This window comes from Prunus avium, chromosome 5 (assembly GCF_965620075.1).
Source record: "Prunus avium chromosome 5, drPruAviu1.hap1.1, whole genome shotgun sequence".
Taxonomy (NCBI): domain Eukaryota; kingdom Viridiplantae; phylum Streptophyta; class Magnoliopsida; order Rosales; family Rosaceae; genus Prunus; species Prunus avium.
Genome location: NC_142288.1, coordinates 10,846,539 through 10,864,007, shown reverse-complemented (window position 1 = coordinate 10,864,007; position 17,469 = coordinate 10,846,539). Strand labels below are relative to the sequence as shown.

The 17,469-nt window shown below is 48.5% G+C and overlaps 3 protein-coding genes across 3 annotated transcripts; 1 reads left to right on the top strand and 2 right to left on the bottom strand.

Annotated features, from left to right (window-relative positions):
- The first annotated feature begins 285 nt into the window (after positions 1-285).
- On the top strand, positions 286-915 carry LOC148294277 (uncharacterized). The gene has a single exon (XM_088253678.1). It carries the CDS (start codon positions 286-288, stop codon positions 913-915), a length of 630 nt encoding a protein of 209 aa, XP_088109804.1.
- Positions 916-4,445: 3,530 nt separating this feature from the next.
- LOC110770516 (uncharacterized) lies at positions 4,446-4,949 on the bottom strand. Its single transcript, XM_021974666.2, has one exon. The coding sequence runs from the start codon at positions 4,947-4,949 to the stop codon at positions 4,446-4,448; it is 504 nt and encodes a 167-aa protein (XP_021830358.2).
- A 1,425-nt stretch (positions 4,950-6,374) lies between these two features.
- Positions 6,375-7,884, bottom strand: LOC148294276 (uncharacterized). Its single transcript, XM_088253677.1, has 3 exons — positions 7,535-7,884; positions 7,215-7,393; positions 6,375-6,811 (listed from the first exon to the last, which is right to left on the bottom strand). The coding sequence occupies exons 1-3, from the start codon at positions 7,882-7,884 to the stop codon at positions 6,375-6,377; spliced, it is 966 nt and encodes a 321-aa protein (XP_088109803.1).
- Positions 7,885-17,469: the final 9,585 nt, after the last annotated feature.

Genomic DNA, 17,469 nt, shown 5'->3' with positions numbered 1-17,469 from the left:
TGGACGAACGCGCCGACAGGCAGCTCGATGGGTACTGAGCAGGTCGAGCAGGAATGAGCAGACAAGGAGAGGGACAACAACATGATCAGCTTGCCAACATGTCACAAGCATCCGCAAGCCACACTCAGAGCAACGTGCAAGAAAGGGTGGGCCCATGACTTGACATCCGTGCCCGCCTGGGCCCGTAGGGAAATGTTCTTCAAAGGCTAGGCTCCTAGGGAGGTCAACGAGGAGGTCAATTAACGTCGCCCAAATCGCGAAGGTTGCCAACGTGTCCAACCAGCAATGCGTGTAGAAGACGTTAAGAAGCTTGTGAATGACCAACTTCGAGACTTGAAGACTGGCGGGAACTTCGAAGATGCACTACGCAAGGAGATGGACCAGGCAAACTCTACACCTTTCACCGTGGAAATTGAGCAGGCTGCTCCCCCGAAGCGATTCTCAACGCATTCATTTACACCCTTCAATGGGGACTCCGATCTCGAGAGCCACCTAAAACACTTCAAAAGTGTCATGATCCTCCACAAGGCCGACGACGCATTGATGTGCAAAGTGTTTGTAATGACCTTGCGAGGAGCAGCCCAAGACTGGTTCCACACCCTACCATCTGGGTCAATCAACAACTTCCAGGAACTGGCATACGTCTTCACCAAAGAATACACGTCTTACCGGACAATCAATAAGAACCCTGATCACCTGTTCAATCTACGCAAGAAGTCCGACGAATCCTGTCGAGACTACATCAAGAGATTCAAAGCAGAAAAGGCCAACATTGTAGGACGTGACAACCGGATCGCGTCCTCTGCTTTCAAGAAAGGCCTTCCAGCTGAACACGACTTATCCCATGAGCTGACTATCGCTCCTAGCCAGACTCTAGCAGAGGTCTTCGCGACCGCGGAACGCTATGCGCTCTAGGATGATAATCGAATCACCGCGAAAAAGTCCACTAAGCAGGAAGATTAGCCAACTAAGCAGGCAGGCCAAAGAAGCGACGAGTTTAGCAACAGGAACAAAGACAAGCGCAGGTCGCACCCAAAAGGGGACGCAATGGCAGGATAGAACTACACTAAGTTCTCCATCCCCATACACCAAATCTTAGCCCAAGTGAAGGACAAACCTTGGGTAAGAAGGCCGCCACCCTTGAAGGGAGATCCGGACAAGAGGGATACCAGAAAATACTGTGCCTTCCATGGGACTCACAGGCACACTACAAACAACTGCTTTGCTTGGAAAACGCACCTTGAAGAACTCGTGAGAGAAGGTCACTGCATGGAGTTCATCGCGTAGCAAGCCATCCAGCGGATAGAGGATCGCAACACCACCAAGGAGCCACCTCAGAAGGTCATAAGGATTAACACAATCCTAGCCGACTCCGAGGAGTCTGGGCTGACCAGCAAAGAAAAGAAGAGGAAGATCAAACAGGCCATTGTGATCTCCCAAGTCTCGACCGACCTTCCACCAGCGGAAGACAACCCTGTGATCGGCTTCCAGAAGAAAGATCTGATTGGCCTCGACATGTAACACAACGATGCCCTTGTTATCAGCATTCAAATCGCTCACGCCATGGTCGATTGAATCCATGCGGACGAGGGCAGCGCAGCTAATATCCTGCAGTTGGCAGTCATCCAGCAGATGGGCTTAGAAGCGAAGATCAACAAAACAGCCAAATCGCTAACCGGCTTTAATGGTGCAACAACGGTCACCGTGGGCACGATATACCTCGACATCTACTCCCCACCTGTAATCAGCTTGCAAACATTCATGGTTATTAATGAGGTCTCGCCATACAATGGCATTCTGGGCAGACCCTGGATCGGCAAGATCAACGCCATCACCTCCGCCACGCATCAGAAAATCCGCTACCCAATCCCTGGGGGCGGTGTCGGTCAAATTAACAGCGATCAGGCAATGGTGAGGAGATGCTCGGCTCAAGGGCTAAAGAAAAGCAAACAAACTCAGTTCCTCCCTGTAAGTCAGGCAGATCTGAAGGAAGTTGAACAACCGAACCTTAACGGGTCAGGACCAAGCCGAGGAAATCTGTCCAGAGGTCTCTCCAGAAGAAGGTGTTCACCCATTTTACTTTTGTTCCTGTGATGATACGGTAAAGTTCCCCATTGCCTTGAGAACCATTGACTGGTCAACAAGTCAACTTTCTTTAATGTATGAGCGTGCCACTACTTGTAATAAAAATCCTAACAGACTTCCTAAAAACAGATAACTTGCGCCCCAGGTTACTGATTTCTAAACAAGCGGTTGTGAATTTGGGTGAGGAATATCTCCCAAGTAAGTTCTTTTCTTGCCTCAGACTGGTGAGGACTTCATAATTTTTCACAATACAAAACTGGTAGTTCTTGCCAGAATAAATGAGAAGAAAGTGAACTGTTTTCAGACAGAATTCTTTTTTACAAAACTCAAAAGGGAAAAACTGACTCTAAAAAGGACAAAAAGAAGACTGGACTTCCATTTAAGTTTGGGCAGATGCTTCTGATCCGGGCTGGATTAGATATGCCTGTGCTGGACTGGACTATCAACAACTCCAACTGGTCTGTTTCAGCTGCAAATCGATGCCAACGTTCGAATTTTGGCAGAGCTTTAATTTATTTCAAACCCTGGAAGGCATTTGATTGGGCAGAATTGGGACTTCTTCAGTCTGGAAGAGGCAGAAGTGGCCGGACTTGGCTACAAGGCGGTGCTGCTCAGCCTGAGGTTTCTGGTAAGATTCTGACATTTAGAATTTTTTCCTTGAATCTGTTATGCTCTGTCCGTTCTTCTAACCTTCTTTTGTTCTGTACAGCTGAAAGTTCTCCTCCTCCTCCCACTAGGTCAAAAAGACTTAGAAAGAGGAGTGGAGTTGAATCTGATGAGATGGAAGAATCTGCGGTTAATCCAACTGAGACTTCTGGAACTGATGATGAGCTGCGAGAAGCTTTCGAAGCAGTTGAGCAGGAGAAAGAGCGAGAAGAAAAAGAAAAAGAAAAAGAAGTCCCTTCAAAAGAAAAAGGAAAAGAGTTTGAAGAAGAGGTGAGACTTTATTCTGGCCGCATGATCATTTTACTTCTGCTTTCTCCCTTTTTAGCTTCTGACTTCTGTTCATCGGTTAGGAGGAGATTCCTGCTGAGGTAATAGCAGAAAGCATTGCCTTGGCACAGAAGCAACAGGACGCTCCAAGGGCAGAACTGACCAGCTCGGAGTTGGCCCTTTTTGAGGATGTAGAGGCAGAACACTCCACTGCAGTTCAAGTTTCTGAGGAGCAGGCAGCGCAATCTGTATCAGAGCCTGTGGAACAGGCAGAACTTCCTGTTGCAGCCCCAGGATCTGAAGTAGAGGTGGCTGTTGCTGTTTCTGACCTTGTGGTAATTCCTCGTTTGTATTTTTTGTCTATTTTCTGCAGTTTATTCTATCCTTGTTTCTCCAACTCTCTGTCTTTTCAGGTAGAAGTGCCCAGAACTGCTGGAACATTAGCAGTGGCGATTAGTCCCATGAAGCCTTTTATTGCATCTGTAAGTATTACTATGTCATGGCTTTCTCTCTTTCCTTCTTTTGCATGTTTGCTAATTTACAATCCCCTTTTTTGCAAATGCCCATCCATTCCCTTCCTGGTTCATCTACCACGGCTTCCTTTGCTGATCCAGAATTGGCAGAGTTGCTCGGCCATGGACCTAGATAGTCAGCTGGATAAGCTGGAGAAACTTAGTTCTACTCCTGGCAAGGTCAAGTCCAAGGCGGCGGATGAGGCAATGGAGAGGGTGAAAATCTAGCAATCCACTGAGCTAGAACTGGATGAAAATAGGGGAGCTGTTGATCAGTTGATGACGGATCTGGACCTACTGCATCGACAGAACATGGCTCCTAGGCCTATACTTGAGATAGGCCTTGGTTTGGCCAGAGATGTGCTCAACCTCCACGACAGTTATGAGGATCTCAAGCCAACTTTCAAGACCTCTGAGCTCTGCAAGGCCACTTATGAAGCCAACTTGGCTGATTACGCAAATTAGAAGGTAGAACTGGACCAGATGGTTGCCGGATATAAGGAAGCCAAGGCCGTTGCAGACAAACTGAAGAAGCAGATTGAAGAGCTTCAGAAGCGGTTGGCAGAATGCAGGGAGGTGCAGAGCAGGCTCGGGGCTGGACTGAGTTCCAAGACCAAGGCTACCTTCCTTATGCAAAGCCTGGTTTCAGCTTCCAGGCCAGCTTTGGAGATTGCAGAGGCCTCAATCCACAAAGGAGTGCTGCTTGAAAAGGAACTCTCAATCAAGAAAACTAGCTTGCAGGAGACCCTTAAGAAATTAGGGTTTTAAAATTTAAATTAAGAGTTGTACTAAACAGCTTGGTCATAAAAGTGACTATATTTAAATAAAAGTTATTTATTTTTGTGGACTTTTATTTCTTCTGGTAAACTAAAAGGTACTTAACAAACTAGATCAAAACGAATTCTGAACAGAATTTTAAACAACAGTTTCATTTCTCTCTCTCTCTATTCCAGGATCTATCTGCACAGCTTGCGAATCCCACATAGTTGGATAGAATTTCTTTAACCACTTGCCATTGATTGGTGCAGCATGAACATCTCCATCTTGGTCCTGTAATCTATATGCCCCCAATCTGAGGACTTGCTGAATTATGAAAGGTCCTTCCCACGTTGGCGACCACTTTCCATAACCAACTATGTGTGTTCCGAGGGGCAGAACTGCTTTCCAGACTATTTCTCCTTCTTCAAAACTCTTGTTTTTAACTCTTTTGTTGTAGGCCCTTGATACAACCTGTTTTCCTGCTAAGAGTTTGTTGAGGGTATCAATCCTACTTGCATCTAATCCTTCCAGTTCTAACAGCATGGCTTGAGAATAATCTTCTCCAATCAGACCGTGTTGATGGGCAATCCTGAGGGATTGGACTGCTATTTCCACAAGCAGAATTGCATCATGACCATAAATTAAAGCATATGGGGTCATGCCAGTTGCCTCTCTTTTTGAAGTCCTATATGCTCATAGAGTTTCTGATAACTTCTCGTGCCAGTGCTTTGGATTCTTCTCAAGCATTTTCTTGATAATGTTGATGATCACCTTGTTACTTGATTCTGCCTGCCCATTAGCTTATGCATGATAAGGAGTGGATTAAAGTAGCTTGAATTTGAATGTTTCTGCCATGTCTAGCATCTCTCCAAATATGAAAGAAGATCCCCTGTCTGTTGTGATTGATTCTGGAATACCAAACCTTTGTATAATCTGTTCTTCTATGAAGGTGATGATCTCTTGAGATGTAGTGGAATTAACAGGCTTGGCTTCCACCCATTTGGTGAAATAGTCCGTAGCTACAATGATAAAACAATGCTGCTTACTACTGGCTGGATAGATCTTGCCAATGAGATCTATCGCCCATCCTCTGAATGGCCATGGCTTGACTACTGGATTCATGGGAACCGAAGGAGCCTGCTGGATTGGGCCATGCCTTTGACAAGACTCACATACCTTGGAATAATCAATGCAATCTTTCATCATGGTTGGCCAGAAATAGCCATACCTTCTAATTAACCAACACATTTTTCTTCCACCTTGATGTGCTCCACAGATTCCTTCATGGGTCTCTCCCATGACCTTCATGTATTCTTTCTTTCCTAGGAACCTTAGCAGTATCTCATCCTTGCTTTTTCAGACCAAATCTTCATTCCACATAAGGTAGTTTGAAGCCATGATTCTGACTCTCTTCTCAGAAGGCAGAATTGGATATTGCAAGTAATTTATGATGGGAATTCTCCAGTCATCTTCAGTGATTGTGGCAGAATTGACATCTATCTCCATTCCTACCTTGATAATCCTTTGCACACAATCTTCAAGCATTTGTATCCCTGTTGCTACCTGGGCCAATTCATTGGCCTCAAAGTTTTCTTCTCTTGGGATATGTTCCCAAGTAGCTTCCCTGAATTCTGTCAAAAGATTCCTAACTGCCGCTAAATAGACAACTAGAGAAGGATTTAGACATTTGTATTCTCCAACAATCTGTTTCAAAACAAGCATAGAATCTCCTAGGATTTCTACAGATTGGATCCCTAATTCCACCAGAATTTCGAGGCCAATGATTAGGGCTTCATATTCAGCCCTGTTGTTGGTACATTGGAAATCTAACTGGAAAGAATAACAGTGTCTGATCTCCAATGGCTCCTCTAGAACAATCCCTGCCCCAGAGGCTATGTCAGTTTTTGATCCATCAAAGTACAACTTCCAAGGTGTGAGATGAATCGAATAGATGAGATTGTTAAGGCAAGTATGGGCTCTAGTCAACAGATCTGCATTTGCTATATCCAAAGAATCCATATTTTCAATTTCTTCCCCTGGATGATCAGCTAGGAAATCTGCTACAGCTTGTCCTTTGACAGCTTTCTAAGGAACATATCTGAAAGCAAATCTGCCTCTCAACATCGGCCTTGTTAGCATGTATTTGATTAGGTCTGTCTTGGCAATGGTGTAGATGGTGAATGGCAGCATGTAGTGTCTGAGTTTCATAGCAGTGAAGTATAAGGCTAGACAGAGCCTTTCAATTGCAGAATATTTCCTTTCTACTTCTGTCAGTGTTCTGCTCAGATAGTAGACTGCCTGTTCCCTTCCTTCCTTGTTGTCTTGAGCTAACAGACTCCCTATGGACACTTCTGATGCAAACACATAGAGTTTGAGTGGTCTACCTCTCTTTGGTGGGGATAGGACTGGTGGATTTGAGAGGTAGTGCTTGATTTCCTCAAAAGCCCGTTGGTGCTGTTTCTCCCACTTAAAAGTCTGTTCCTGCTTTAACCTTAGCAAGGAGGAGAAAGGGTGGATTTTTCCTGCAGAAATGGATATGGATCTCCTTAGAAAGTTAATTTTTCCTAGGAGACTTTGCAGCTCTTTCGTGTTCCGAGGTGGTAGAGCTTCTATGATGGATTTTGCTTTATTTTTGTCAATCTCTATGCTCCTTTGGTGGACCAAAAAACCTAAGAAGTTCCCTGCTTGAACTCCACAAAACAAATTTTTTGGGATTTATTTTTAATTTATGTTGTCTCATTCTTAGGAATGCCCTTTTCAGATTTGATACATGATTTCCCTCCTCTGGGGATTTAATTACCACATCATCTATATACACCTCTAGAGAATGCCATATCATATCATGGAAAACAGAATTTATTGCTCTTTGATAAGTGGCTCCTGCATTTTTTAAACTAAAAGGCATTACAGTGTATTCAAAAGCACCTATATGTCCTGGGCACATGAAAGCCGTCTTATGGATGTCTTTTTCTGCTACCATGATCTGATTATATCCTGCGTTGCCATCCATGAAAGATAGCATCTGGTAATGAGCAGCTCCATCTACTAGCATATCTGCCATTGGCATAGGATATTCATCCTTAGGGGATGCTTCGTTTAAATTCCTGTAATCCACATAGATCCTGATTGCCCCTGTTTTTCTCTTTAGAACTGGCACAATATTGGCTAGCCAATCAGTATAGATGGATGGTCTGATGAATCCTGCCTTGAGCAATCTCTCTATTTCTTCCTTGACTTTTAGTTACGCTTCCATCCACATCCTTCTCCTAGCCTGTTTGACTAGAAGGTAGCCTTCTTTGACTGGCAGCTTGTGTTCTGCCAACTTTCTTTCTAATCCGGGCATCTCATGATAATGCCAAGCAAAACAGTCTCTAAAATCATGCAAAAGTGCAATGATCTCACTCTTGAGTGGTTCTTTCAACAATGCACTAATGAAAGTGGGTCTTGGATCCTCTTCTGTCCCTAAGTTTATCTCCTGCAAAGGATCTTCCACTTCTGGTAGGAAGTCTTCTAGTGCTGCTGGTGCAAAATCTAGTACTTCCTCCTGTAAACTCTCTTCTTGTTCTTCAGCGCTCTCGTGCGTGAATTCTGCCATATTGATGGCTGGATTCTGCATGAAGAGTTTCCTTTCTTCCCAATATATCAACAATCTTTTTGTAATAGATCGGATTGTTGCAGCTCGATCCTTGTCATGTTGATTGAGACTAAACATCAGAATTCTGGAGGTTCAGAACAAAGGGCCTATTCCAGTCTTCTAGGGAACTGGCTAGACCATCTTCAATGAGTCTCTGGGCCGTGACACCATGAGGACGGCCGTTCTGGTTGACTCCAAAGAATGTGAAAGGACCAAGGTCATCATGATAATATCTTGCCTCAAAACACATGGCAGAGGGCAGAAATGGCCGTGGATCGGCCTCTACTATCTCCATGTAACCTTCTTCATTCCAAAGGGCTAGTTGCTGATGCAGAGTGGAAGGAACACATAGGCTTTGGTGAATCCAGTCCCTGCCAAGCAGTGTATTGTAAGTGGTAGAAGTGGTGTTTACCACAAAGAATGCAATCTTCAGCTCTTTGGTTCCAACTATGACGTCCACGTCTAGGATTCCATAGGTCTTAGTGATGCCCCCAGCAAAGTTGGTGACAGTCAAACGTGATGGGATTAGATCCTTCTCTGTTTTTCCCATCTTGCTCAGCAATCTGTGAGGTAGAAGGTTAATGGCTGTACCTCCATCTACCATTACTTTGTAAATAGGAATACCCCCAAAGTTTTCTGTTATGAACAAGGGTCTGAGGTGATTACCCATTTCCTTGGTTGGTTCAGAGAAGTAAAGCTGTTATGCAGTTGGTTTTATGGCAGTTCCACCTGTTTTGGCAGCAGGTGTTTGCTGTTCTGGCACCTCCTCTTCTTCTACCAATCTGCACTCAAAACTTTCTTGGGAAAAAACGTCTCACTCCAAAGTGTTTTCCTGTTGTTTGTGCCTAATAAATCACGGCCATGAACTGGCCGAAGGAGCCCTTTTTCTCGGCCCAAGCACTTCCTCGAGAAGCTAAAGCGCAGCGTTTCGCCAAGGTGTTTTGCCTTCCTGAAAACAAAAGAAAAGTTGCCAAGGCATGATCATCTCGGCCTCGATTGTAAGCCGAGGCCGAGGCCGAGCAAAATCACGGCCAGAGATATCAGAATCAAATCATCACGTGATAGCAGGGTCCCATGCTTCATTTAATGAAGTAATGCCTCTGTTTATTGCAGCAAACCCACTGGCCACGAATAAGCAATTAATGCATGAGGGAAGGTGGGAAGTGACTGAAGTCAGGGTTTGGCGATAGGAAACAAAGTGATTAGACGTGGACATTCTCACAAGAATTCTTGCAGCTTGAGAGATTAGGTCACCAGCTATCAAAACAATAAATGCGTCTCCACGGCCAGAAGCGCAGAACCCACGATCAGGGCGGCGGCCGAGATTCACCAGGATTTATGGGGTCACAACACCATACTTCACGATCCCAAATGTCGATTGGACTGCCCACTTGCTCTAATCAGGCTCCACCATGCAGGATTTCAGCCTCGATTACTCCTCCAAGAAACTCCTATAAATACAGGGCTCAAAATACATTCAAAGGGTTCAAACACCAAACCAAAACCTCCCACGGAGCAACTTATATTTTCCTGTAATGCACTTTCAATATTTTTACTTGTTTTCCTAGGAGTAGTGTTAGACTGTAAGGAAAATTCATTCATCAATATATCATACGACCCTTGATTTTTTCAAGGCGCCGGAGCATCATCCTTGTTATTCGCTCATTCACCCCATATATCATACGACCGTCACTCCCTGAGCAGCGTGCCAGAGCACCGCCCAAAACCCACCAACACCATCACTAAACGGCCTTGTAGCTCAGGCCGTGAACCTAACAGCCGAGATTAGTTCCTCTCTCGGCTACAATCGTTTGATTAGAAGACGAGTCCAAACAGGCGCACCACTTAACCATTCTATCCACATCAACCATCTCGACGCACGGTAGACCATGCTGGCACGCTCGCACACAACCGCACTGCACCCAAAAGCAGGAAGCCGCGTGTCAACGCATATCCCCTCGGCCCGGAAACCCAGGCCGTGAGATCTGCGCGGTAGACACTTTTGGCACGCCCAGTGGGACACTTGTCAGAACTTATGGTGGAAACTAGGGCACAGGCAAAGCTCAAAAACAAAGCAGTCGAAATGACTTTTGAGACTCCTGAGTCCACCTCACCAATCACTATCACCAAGACCGAGCATACGGTCGGGATCTCGGCTAGCGTTCCAGTAACGACGGATCGTACGGCCGAGTCCATGCAGGAACAGGCAGTAGTGGAGGAGCTAATGTCCAAGCAGGCCTACAGGATAGAAACATCCTTCATGGCCGCAATGGACAGATTCTCCTCAGAGCTGCGAACACTTTTTTAGGAGAGGATGCCGGTAGCCTCGCCCGCGACACCTCCCAAAGCCGGATCGAGGAGCCAAGAGCGCGAGAGAATCGAGCCTTACGGCGAAAGCAGCAGCCTCGGTGTCTCTGCCCACACCCAAGCATCAAGCTACGGCCAGCATTCTTTGCCGCCGACAGACAGCTGGGGGCAGTCCCAGCCCACATGGGCGAATTCTGGGCCAACCTACTCGGCAGAGACAGCGCACAGCCCGCTCCACGCTTTAGCCAAAGCATTAGGGCGGGGTAGCCCTGCATCGTCTACGTTCCAACGTCTCGGCCCGACCCAGACTTTGGCCGACCAGGCACAGTCCGGCCAGAGCAACGTGACCGAAGCATCACCACAACAATGCGATCAGAAATGCTCGACTGCTGCACTGCCATTACAAATACACGATCCGGCCATTCCGACGACAACACAGACACACCTAGGTTCCCATGAGGATGCAATCTAACGGAACCAGGTGGCCATACCTCGATGGCCAGCGGGCCAAACGAACCTCGGTCAAGTCTGCGGTTTTCCTCTAATACCACCCGGCTCGGTCGCAGCGGCCGAGCCCTTTGCTCAAACAACCCAGCGTGTAAGGCCGCGAAATGATGACCAACAGGAGAGGCCCCCTCGAGGGTTTAAGGTCAAAGGTACCCGGTACATGACCGAGGACGGCTTCATTCAGCGATGGCCGGGGACACCAGTCTACGCTAAGCCATGTTCATCAAGGAAACCTGGAGTTTGGCGACATTTACTTCCTAAAGCTTTTTGGGCACATCGCGCTTCAAAAAAACCGGCCGTGGGCACATCTCCTTATGTCTCGGCCAACGGCCCTGACACTAATAAGCTATTAAAGCTGAGGGTTCGAGTTCTTCAAGTTATCGGGCAACATAGCCGAAGGAGGAAGGATTACTCGCAGATGGTGCCCAGAAGTTTAGAAAATTTACAACAGTCGAAACTCGGCGCCTACAACTCAACGCAACTTCAAAATAAAATGGCGCCAAGGACCTACGACAAAAAATTCAAGAAAAAGAAAAGAGGAAAGTAGGCAGACGGGCTAAACAAAAGGCACGGCCAAACATATAGAGGAGGAAAGTAAAGAAAAGAAGGCCCTCGCCTTACATTTAGATAAAAAGGGTCATTTCTTACAAGAAGAGAGAACGGCCAGTCATGGTCGAAATAGCGTATACATATATCTGTTTGTGGTCATGAACAAAAGAGAAAATATATGTGTAAATATAGAAATAAAATGTGTGTATATAGTTAATTATTACATCCCAAAAAGAAACATATATTTAAAACTGGCCGCTCGCCGCTCGCCTAGACCCCCTGGCTGAACATGCCCCAGATCAAGCACGTGATCCTCCTCCAGGCGATGTCCCCGCCGTCTATGTCCGCCTGCCACCTCGCCCGGATCAGCTTCCTCTCGGCCAATGCTTTCTTCATCTCGGTCGTCGCTTTGAGGATTTGCTTGGCCGAAGATTTCAGTTCGGCTCCGACCGCAATTGCGCCATCTCGGTGTTGGAGTATGAGATCTCGACGAGCCTGGAGCTCGGTAATCTGAGCCTCGACCTGCGCAAGTTCTTCATTCTCCCGCTGGACGACGAGATCATTCTCTTTCAATCGGGGCATCGCAGGTCGGACTTGTTCCTTTATCTCCACCAGATCCTGCTCGAGCGAGCTCCCCTCGGCCATCCGCGTAACAGCTTCAGCATACCGGCCGATCATTTCCTCGCCTTCGGCTAGGCGGGCTTGCAATTCATCCAACTGAGCCGAGTTTAGCAGACCGATCGCCATAGCCGTATCCAAGCAGGACCTAAACTCCATAAGCGCCCCGGCGGCGGTCATTTGATGAACTCCAAGGAGGAGGAACTCTCGGAGCCGTTCAACGACGGTCTTGGAATCCTCGTCCAAGGGAGCCGAGGCCGAGCTACCCCCTTCCTCATGGAGGCTGGCGTATAGCTCCTCGAGATCATCGGAGGAGGTGGCCTCTTGAACATGAGAAAGAGTTTGGGTGAGAAACAATTAGCTAGGACATAAGCGATTAACCAAAAAAAAAAAAAAAGGCTGAATACTCACGGCGAGCGAAAGCTCTGTTCTGATCGCCGAAGTAGTTCTCAGGAGACTCGGCACACGCACGACCGTGGCCCCAGTTACCGCTGGCTCGGTCACGACCGTCGAGTCCTTGGACAACGGCGCAAGGGGCATCGTTACAGCAATCGTGGACAGCGGCAGCAACGACTGGGGAGGCTGGAGACAAAAATTCGGTTAGGAGTATAGTGCAATTCTAAAAAGAGAACAATAAAGCTAAGTATAGGGAAAGCGAACTCTTACCGAGCGGAAGGAAATGCCGCTTGGACGACGAGGAGCGGACGGCAACGGCTCAACAGGCACGTCCGCAGTAGCCTCTTCGGCAGCCTCTTCAGCGGCCTCTTCAGTAGCCTCTTTGGCAGCCTCTTCAGCGGCCTCTTCGGTAGCCTCCTCGGCGCCTTCATCGGCAGTCTCCTCTGCGGTCTCCTCTGCGGCCTCCTCGGCAGCCTCCTCAGCAGCTGGCACCTCTGCGGATGCTGTCTCGGCAGCGGTCGCCCCCTCAACTACCACCTCATCAACGGCCGCCTCCTCGATCACCGTTTCGGCCACGGCTTCCTCTTCTGCCACCATCTCGGTAGCAGCTGCTTCCTCGACCGTCTCCTCGGACGTAACTTCCTCCTCGACCACCACTTCACCCTAAGGAAGGAATCGGATTATCAAAGTGTATAAAAAGGGGAGGGGGTGACCTGGAGAATAAAGAAGAAGTAAGAAAAAGGAATACTCACGGCCACAGGAGGGGCTTCGCTCATAATCACAGGAGGGACTCCCTCCTCCTCCCCACCCTCCGAGAAAGCAAAGAGGGTCCTTTTCCTCGGTCGCTCCACCGTCGCCGTCTCGACCATGGCGCTTCTGGCCGGCGTTGCCTCAACCGGGGCGGCCTCGGTGCTCGAAGCCTCTCGACTTCTCTTGCGGAAAAGAAGGACAAAGGTGGCTCAAGGAGGACGAAGAAAACAATAAATAAAGTAAAAGTACTTACCAGCAGCGGTACTCGGCCGAGCGGGAGAAGAGGATGGCACGGTCCGGTGCACCAGCGTCTTTCGCGCCCCCACCACAGGCGTCGCCCTGGGAGCTGAGGCCGCAGTCGAGGAGGGGGCCGCGGCCCGTTCCAGCCAAGGGAGGGGATGTCACCTTAGGTACGGCCACGACCGGGGTACCTTCTTCACTTTGCTACCCTTGGGGATAAGAGGATCCCAGTCAGCATTCTTCAGTGCCACCCTCGCGGCCTCTTCAACAGGCCGGATAAATCTGGCCGAGAAGCACTCCTCGTACCAGACCCTTCCATCCTCGTCATAAGCATTACGGCACAACCAGGGCATCAGAGTAAGGAAGGTCATCCCCCTTTGGAGCTGGAAGGTTATACCAGCTACGCCATGCTGCTGGGAGACCTCGGCCCTCCAGGATGAGAGCCGGTTGGTTGACAGAGGGGGGAGTGGGGCCGTCTGAATCAGGCCGAATTGCCGCGCCACGAAGTTTGGCAGGTAAACTTCGGCCCCGGCCTTGGACAAGCCGCAGTGAAGATCGCGTGAAACCAGGAAGGAGCCCCAGATCTCCTTCAGATCGTTCTCCGTCTCGCCATCAGGAATAACGAAGAGGTCGTGAGTGAGGAACAGGGGGAACGGCCGAGCGAGGCAGACTCGGAACTGCGTACCAGTCCTCTCGGTCAAGCCGTAGAAGAATTTGTAGCAGAAGGCCGTGGCATTATGCTTCTTGGGGGCTCGGGCGAATGCGTTGGCCAGCGGCTCGGCGTCGTTGGGATTGGCCACCCCCCTCAGCTCTGGGAAGTAAGCTTGCAGCCAGAACTGAAAGGCCCATAGTGGACCACCGTGCTTCGGCTTCATCCCATCGGTAACGATGTCATGAAGCGTGTGGTAGATGTGGCCGAGCAGGAATGGGCCGAGCGCTAGCCTTCCGCCCTGCGCAAGATAATCGGCTAAGTGGGCGAACTCCACGGTGACCTTGTTCGCTTGGGTGCAGAACACGAACTTGCACAGCCAGTATAGCAAGAATGCGGCGTGCTCAACTTCACCAAGGGGGGCGATAACGTCGTCTTCGGCGCTGTCCTCTACGCCGAAGTTGCTGTAGAAGCTGGAATAGTTGAGCATGTTTTTCGCCTTGCTCCCGGCGACTCTCGTAAGAGTGGGCCATGCGGCTTTACAGCTCCCTTCCACCTCAGGAGCAACAAGCGCGGCGTTTACTTCCACGCCGAGAGGAGACAGGCCGAACAGGGCGGCCATGTCTAGAACGGTCGGCGTCATCATGCTGAACCGAAAGTTCATGGTGTTGGTGGCCGATGACCAAAAGCACAAGGCCGCGGCCAAGATCAACCGATCCATGACGAGCGGCCGACCGAACAGCTTGATCAAGTGGTAGATGCCTTGATCTTTCCATTGCTGGCCGAAGAAGTGCTCCATCCTCGACAGCCACTTTTCCCAGTCCGGGGTCACGGTTGGCCACTGCTACTTCGGCCTGACAACATTCCAATCTTGGAAGTCCCCCCCGTCAAAAGCTGAGAGGTCCACCAGATTGTTCTTCAAGTGCGCCACTAACCTCTCTGGCATTCCGCCATCTATAGAAGGGCCTAGAATGCAGGAATCAGTAGGGGCACCGTCGTCATCAATCCAGGGCGCGATGATGTCGGGGAGGACCGAGCCCTGGATTTCTCAGCAAATATCCTCGAACTCAGTCTGGAAGGCTTGGGACCGAGCTTCGACAGATGTGGGGGTACTGGAGGCCATTAAAGCAGATTTAAGATAAGTGTTTAAGAGGGAAATGCAGAAAAAGGCGATGAACGTAAAGGACACTGGAAGAAAATCCTGAAAAAGGGTGAGGTTTGTAGGTTATGGAAAGGGCAAGACTTGAGAGTGAAAGGGAGTCGCGAGTTCAGGCAAGATTCTCTGGTAAACCTGGAGGTTTGAGAGCTGGGCAGCCTTGAAGGCTTGAGAGAAGGGTTTTTGGCAAGACATGGGCGTCTGAGGATTCTGAAAGCGTAAAGAAGAAACAAAGAAGTTTGGGTTTTTATATTGGCGCTAGAATTCGAAACGAAAGGGTATGTCTCTCGAGAGAGACGTAACGTTCCGTCAGCATGCTCAACAGGCGCGATGACGTGTCAAAAGCCCAGAGGCCGTCGGTTCCTCTGACAAAACAAAGCGACGCCCTGGGCAATGATGACCAGCACGACGTGCTTGAAGCATTAAATGCGCCGACTGCCCTGCGCATTTAATGACCCAGTTGTCAATCACTTCAGGAGGAATGCTAAGGGTCCATCCCTTGGAATCCATTTGGCCCCTACCTAGGCCGAGACCGAAGGATCCAAGGATGTGGGGGCAATATTTGTGCCTAATAAATCACGGTCATGAACTGGCCGAAGGAGCCCTTTTTCTCGGCCCAAGCACTTCCTCGAGAAGCTAAAGCGCAGCGTTTCGCCATGGTGTTTTGCCTTCCTGAAAACAAAAGAAAAGTTGCCAAGGCATGATCATCTCGGCCTCGATTGTAAGACGAGGCCGAGGCCGAGCAAAATCACGGCCAGAGATATCAGAATCAAATCATCACATGATAGCAGGGTCCCATGCTTCATTTAATGAAGTAATGCCTCTGTTTATTGCAGCAAACCCACTGGCCACGAATAAGCATTTAATGCATGAGGGAAGATGGGAAGTGACTGAAGTCAGGGTTTGGCGATAGGAAATAGAGTGATTAGACGTGGACATTCTCACAAGAATTCTTGCAGCTTGAGAGATTAGGTCACCAGCTATCAGAACAATAAATGCGTCTCCACGGCCAGAAGCACAGAACCCACGATCAGGGCAGCGGTCGAGATTCACCAGGATTTACGGGGTCGCAACACCATACTTCACGATCCTGTCTGCCGCGCAAATCTCACGGCCTGGAGTTCCGGGCAGAGGGGATGGGCGTTAACACGCAGTTTCCTGCTTTTGGGTGCGGTGCGGTTGTGCGCGGGCGTGCCAGCACGGTCTACCGTGCGTCGATGTGTTGATGAGTGTTGGATGGATAAGTGGTGTGCCTGTTTGATCTGTCTTCCTAGTCAAATGATTGTAGCCGAGAGAGGAACTGGTCTCGGCTGTTAGGTTCACGGCCTGAACTACAAGGCCGTTGAGTGATGTTGTTGGTGGTGGGTTTTGGGCGGTTCTCCGGCGCGCTGCTCAGGGAGCGACGGTCGTGTGATATATGGGGTGAGTGAACGAACAACAAGGATGGTGCTCCGGCGCCTTGAAAATCAAGGGTCGTATGATATATTGATGAATGGATTTTCCTTACAATCTACCACTACTCCTAGGAAAGCAAGTAAAGATATTGAAAGTGCATTACAGGAAAAAATAAGTTGCTCCGTGGGAGGCTTTGTTTTGGTGTTGAACCCTTTGAATGTAGCTCGAGTCTTGTATTTATAGGAAGAGTCCCTGGATGAGTAATCGAGGCTGAATTTACGCATAGTGGAGTCTGATTAGCGCAAGTGGGCAGTCCAATCGACATTTGGGATCGTAAAGTATGGTGGTGAGACCCCAAAAATCCCGGTGAATCTTGGCCGCCGCTCTTGATCGTGGGTTCTTAGCCTCTGGCTAACTCGTCAAGAACTCCCCACTCATCATCCGTCATGCTTGCTGGCTTCTTCTCCTTGCCAACCAACACAACATGGAGTTGTTGTTGTGTAAGAGCTGACTTCATCCTTCGTTGCCAAAGAGTGAAGTTCTCCTTCCCTGTGAAAGGCTTTAACTCCACCTTCATGCTTGCTACTTGTGGTTGCTTCATATGCTGTGAACTGCTACCACTCTCAGCTTCCATGTCACTTGCCATCTTCAACACACTAGCACTCCAAGAGAAGAACTAGCTCCAGCTGCCAAACACAGCTCTGATACCACTTGTTGTGAATTAAAGACTAACTCACTGCCCTTTTAAGATCTTGTTGTTGATGGACTTTAGACAAAGAACTCAATGATGGATGAGTCTTACACACACACACAGAAATTAACCAAGCACAAATGACACAAGTGTTTATAGAGGTTCAGCAAATTGCCTACATCCTCTTTGGTGATCACCTTGAGAAATTTCACTAATGAAGATAGGTTACAACTTTGGTTTACAAAGGAAACCCCCTTAGAACACTACCCTCACAATCTGTTTCTCTCA

Bases quoted from the DNA above. Each gene is read 5' to 3' on its own strand.
- LOC110770516 (XM_021974666.2), bottom strand. From the start codon at position 4,949: ATGACCCCATATGCTTTAATTTATGGTCATGATGCAATTCTGCTTGTG.
- LOC148294277 (XM_088253678.1), top strand. From the start codon at position 286: ATGCGTGTAGAAGACGTTAAGAAGCTTGTGAATGACCAACTTCGAGAC.
- LOC148294276 (XM_088253677.1), bottom strand. From the start codon at position 7,884: ATGGCAGAATTCACGCACGAGAGCGCTGAAGAACAAGAAGAGAGTTTA. The intron at 7,394-7,534 runs GTAACTAAAAGT...TGTGGATTACAG, and splicing joins AGAAGGATGTGGATGGAAGC to GAATTTAAACGAAGCATCCC. The intron at 6,812-7,214 runs GTGCTTTTGAAT...CCATTTCTGCAG, and splicing joins CATGTGCCCAGGACATATAG to GAAAAATCCACCCTTTCTCC.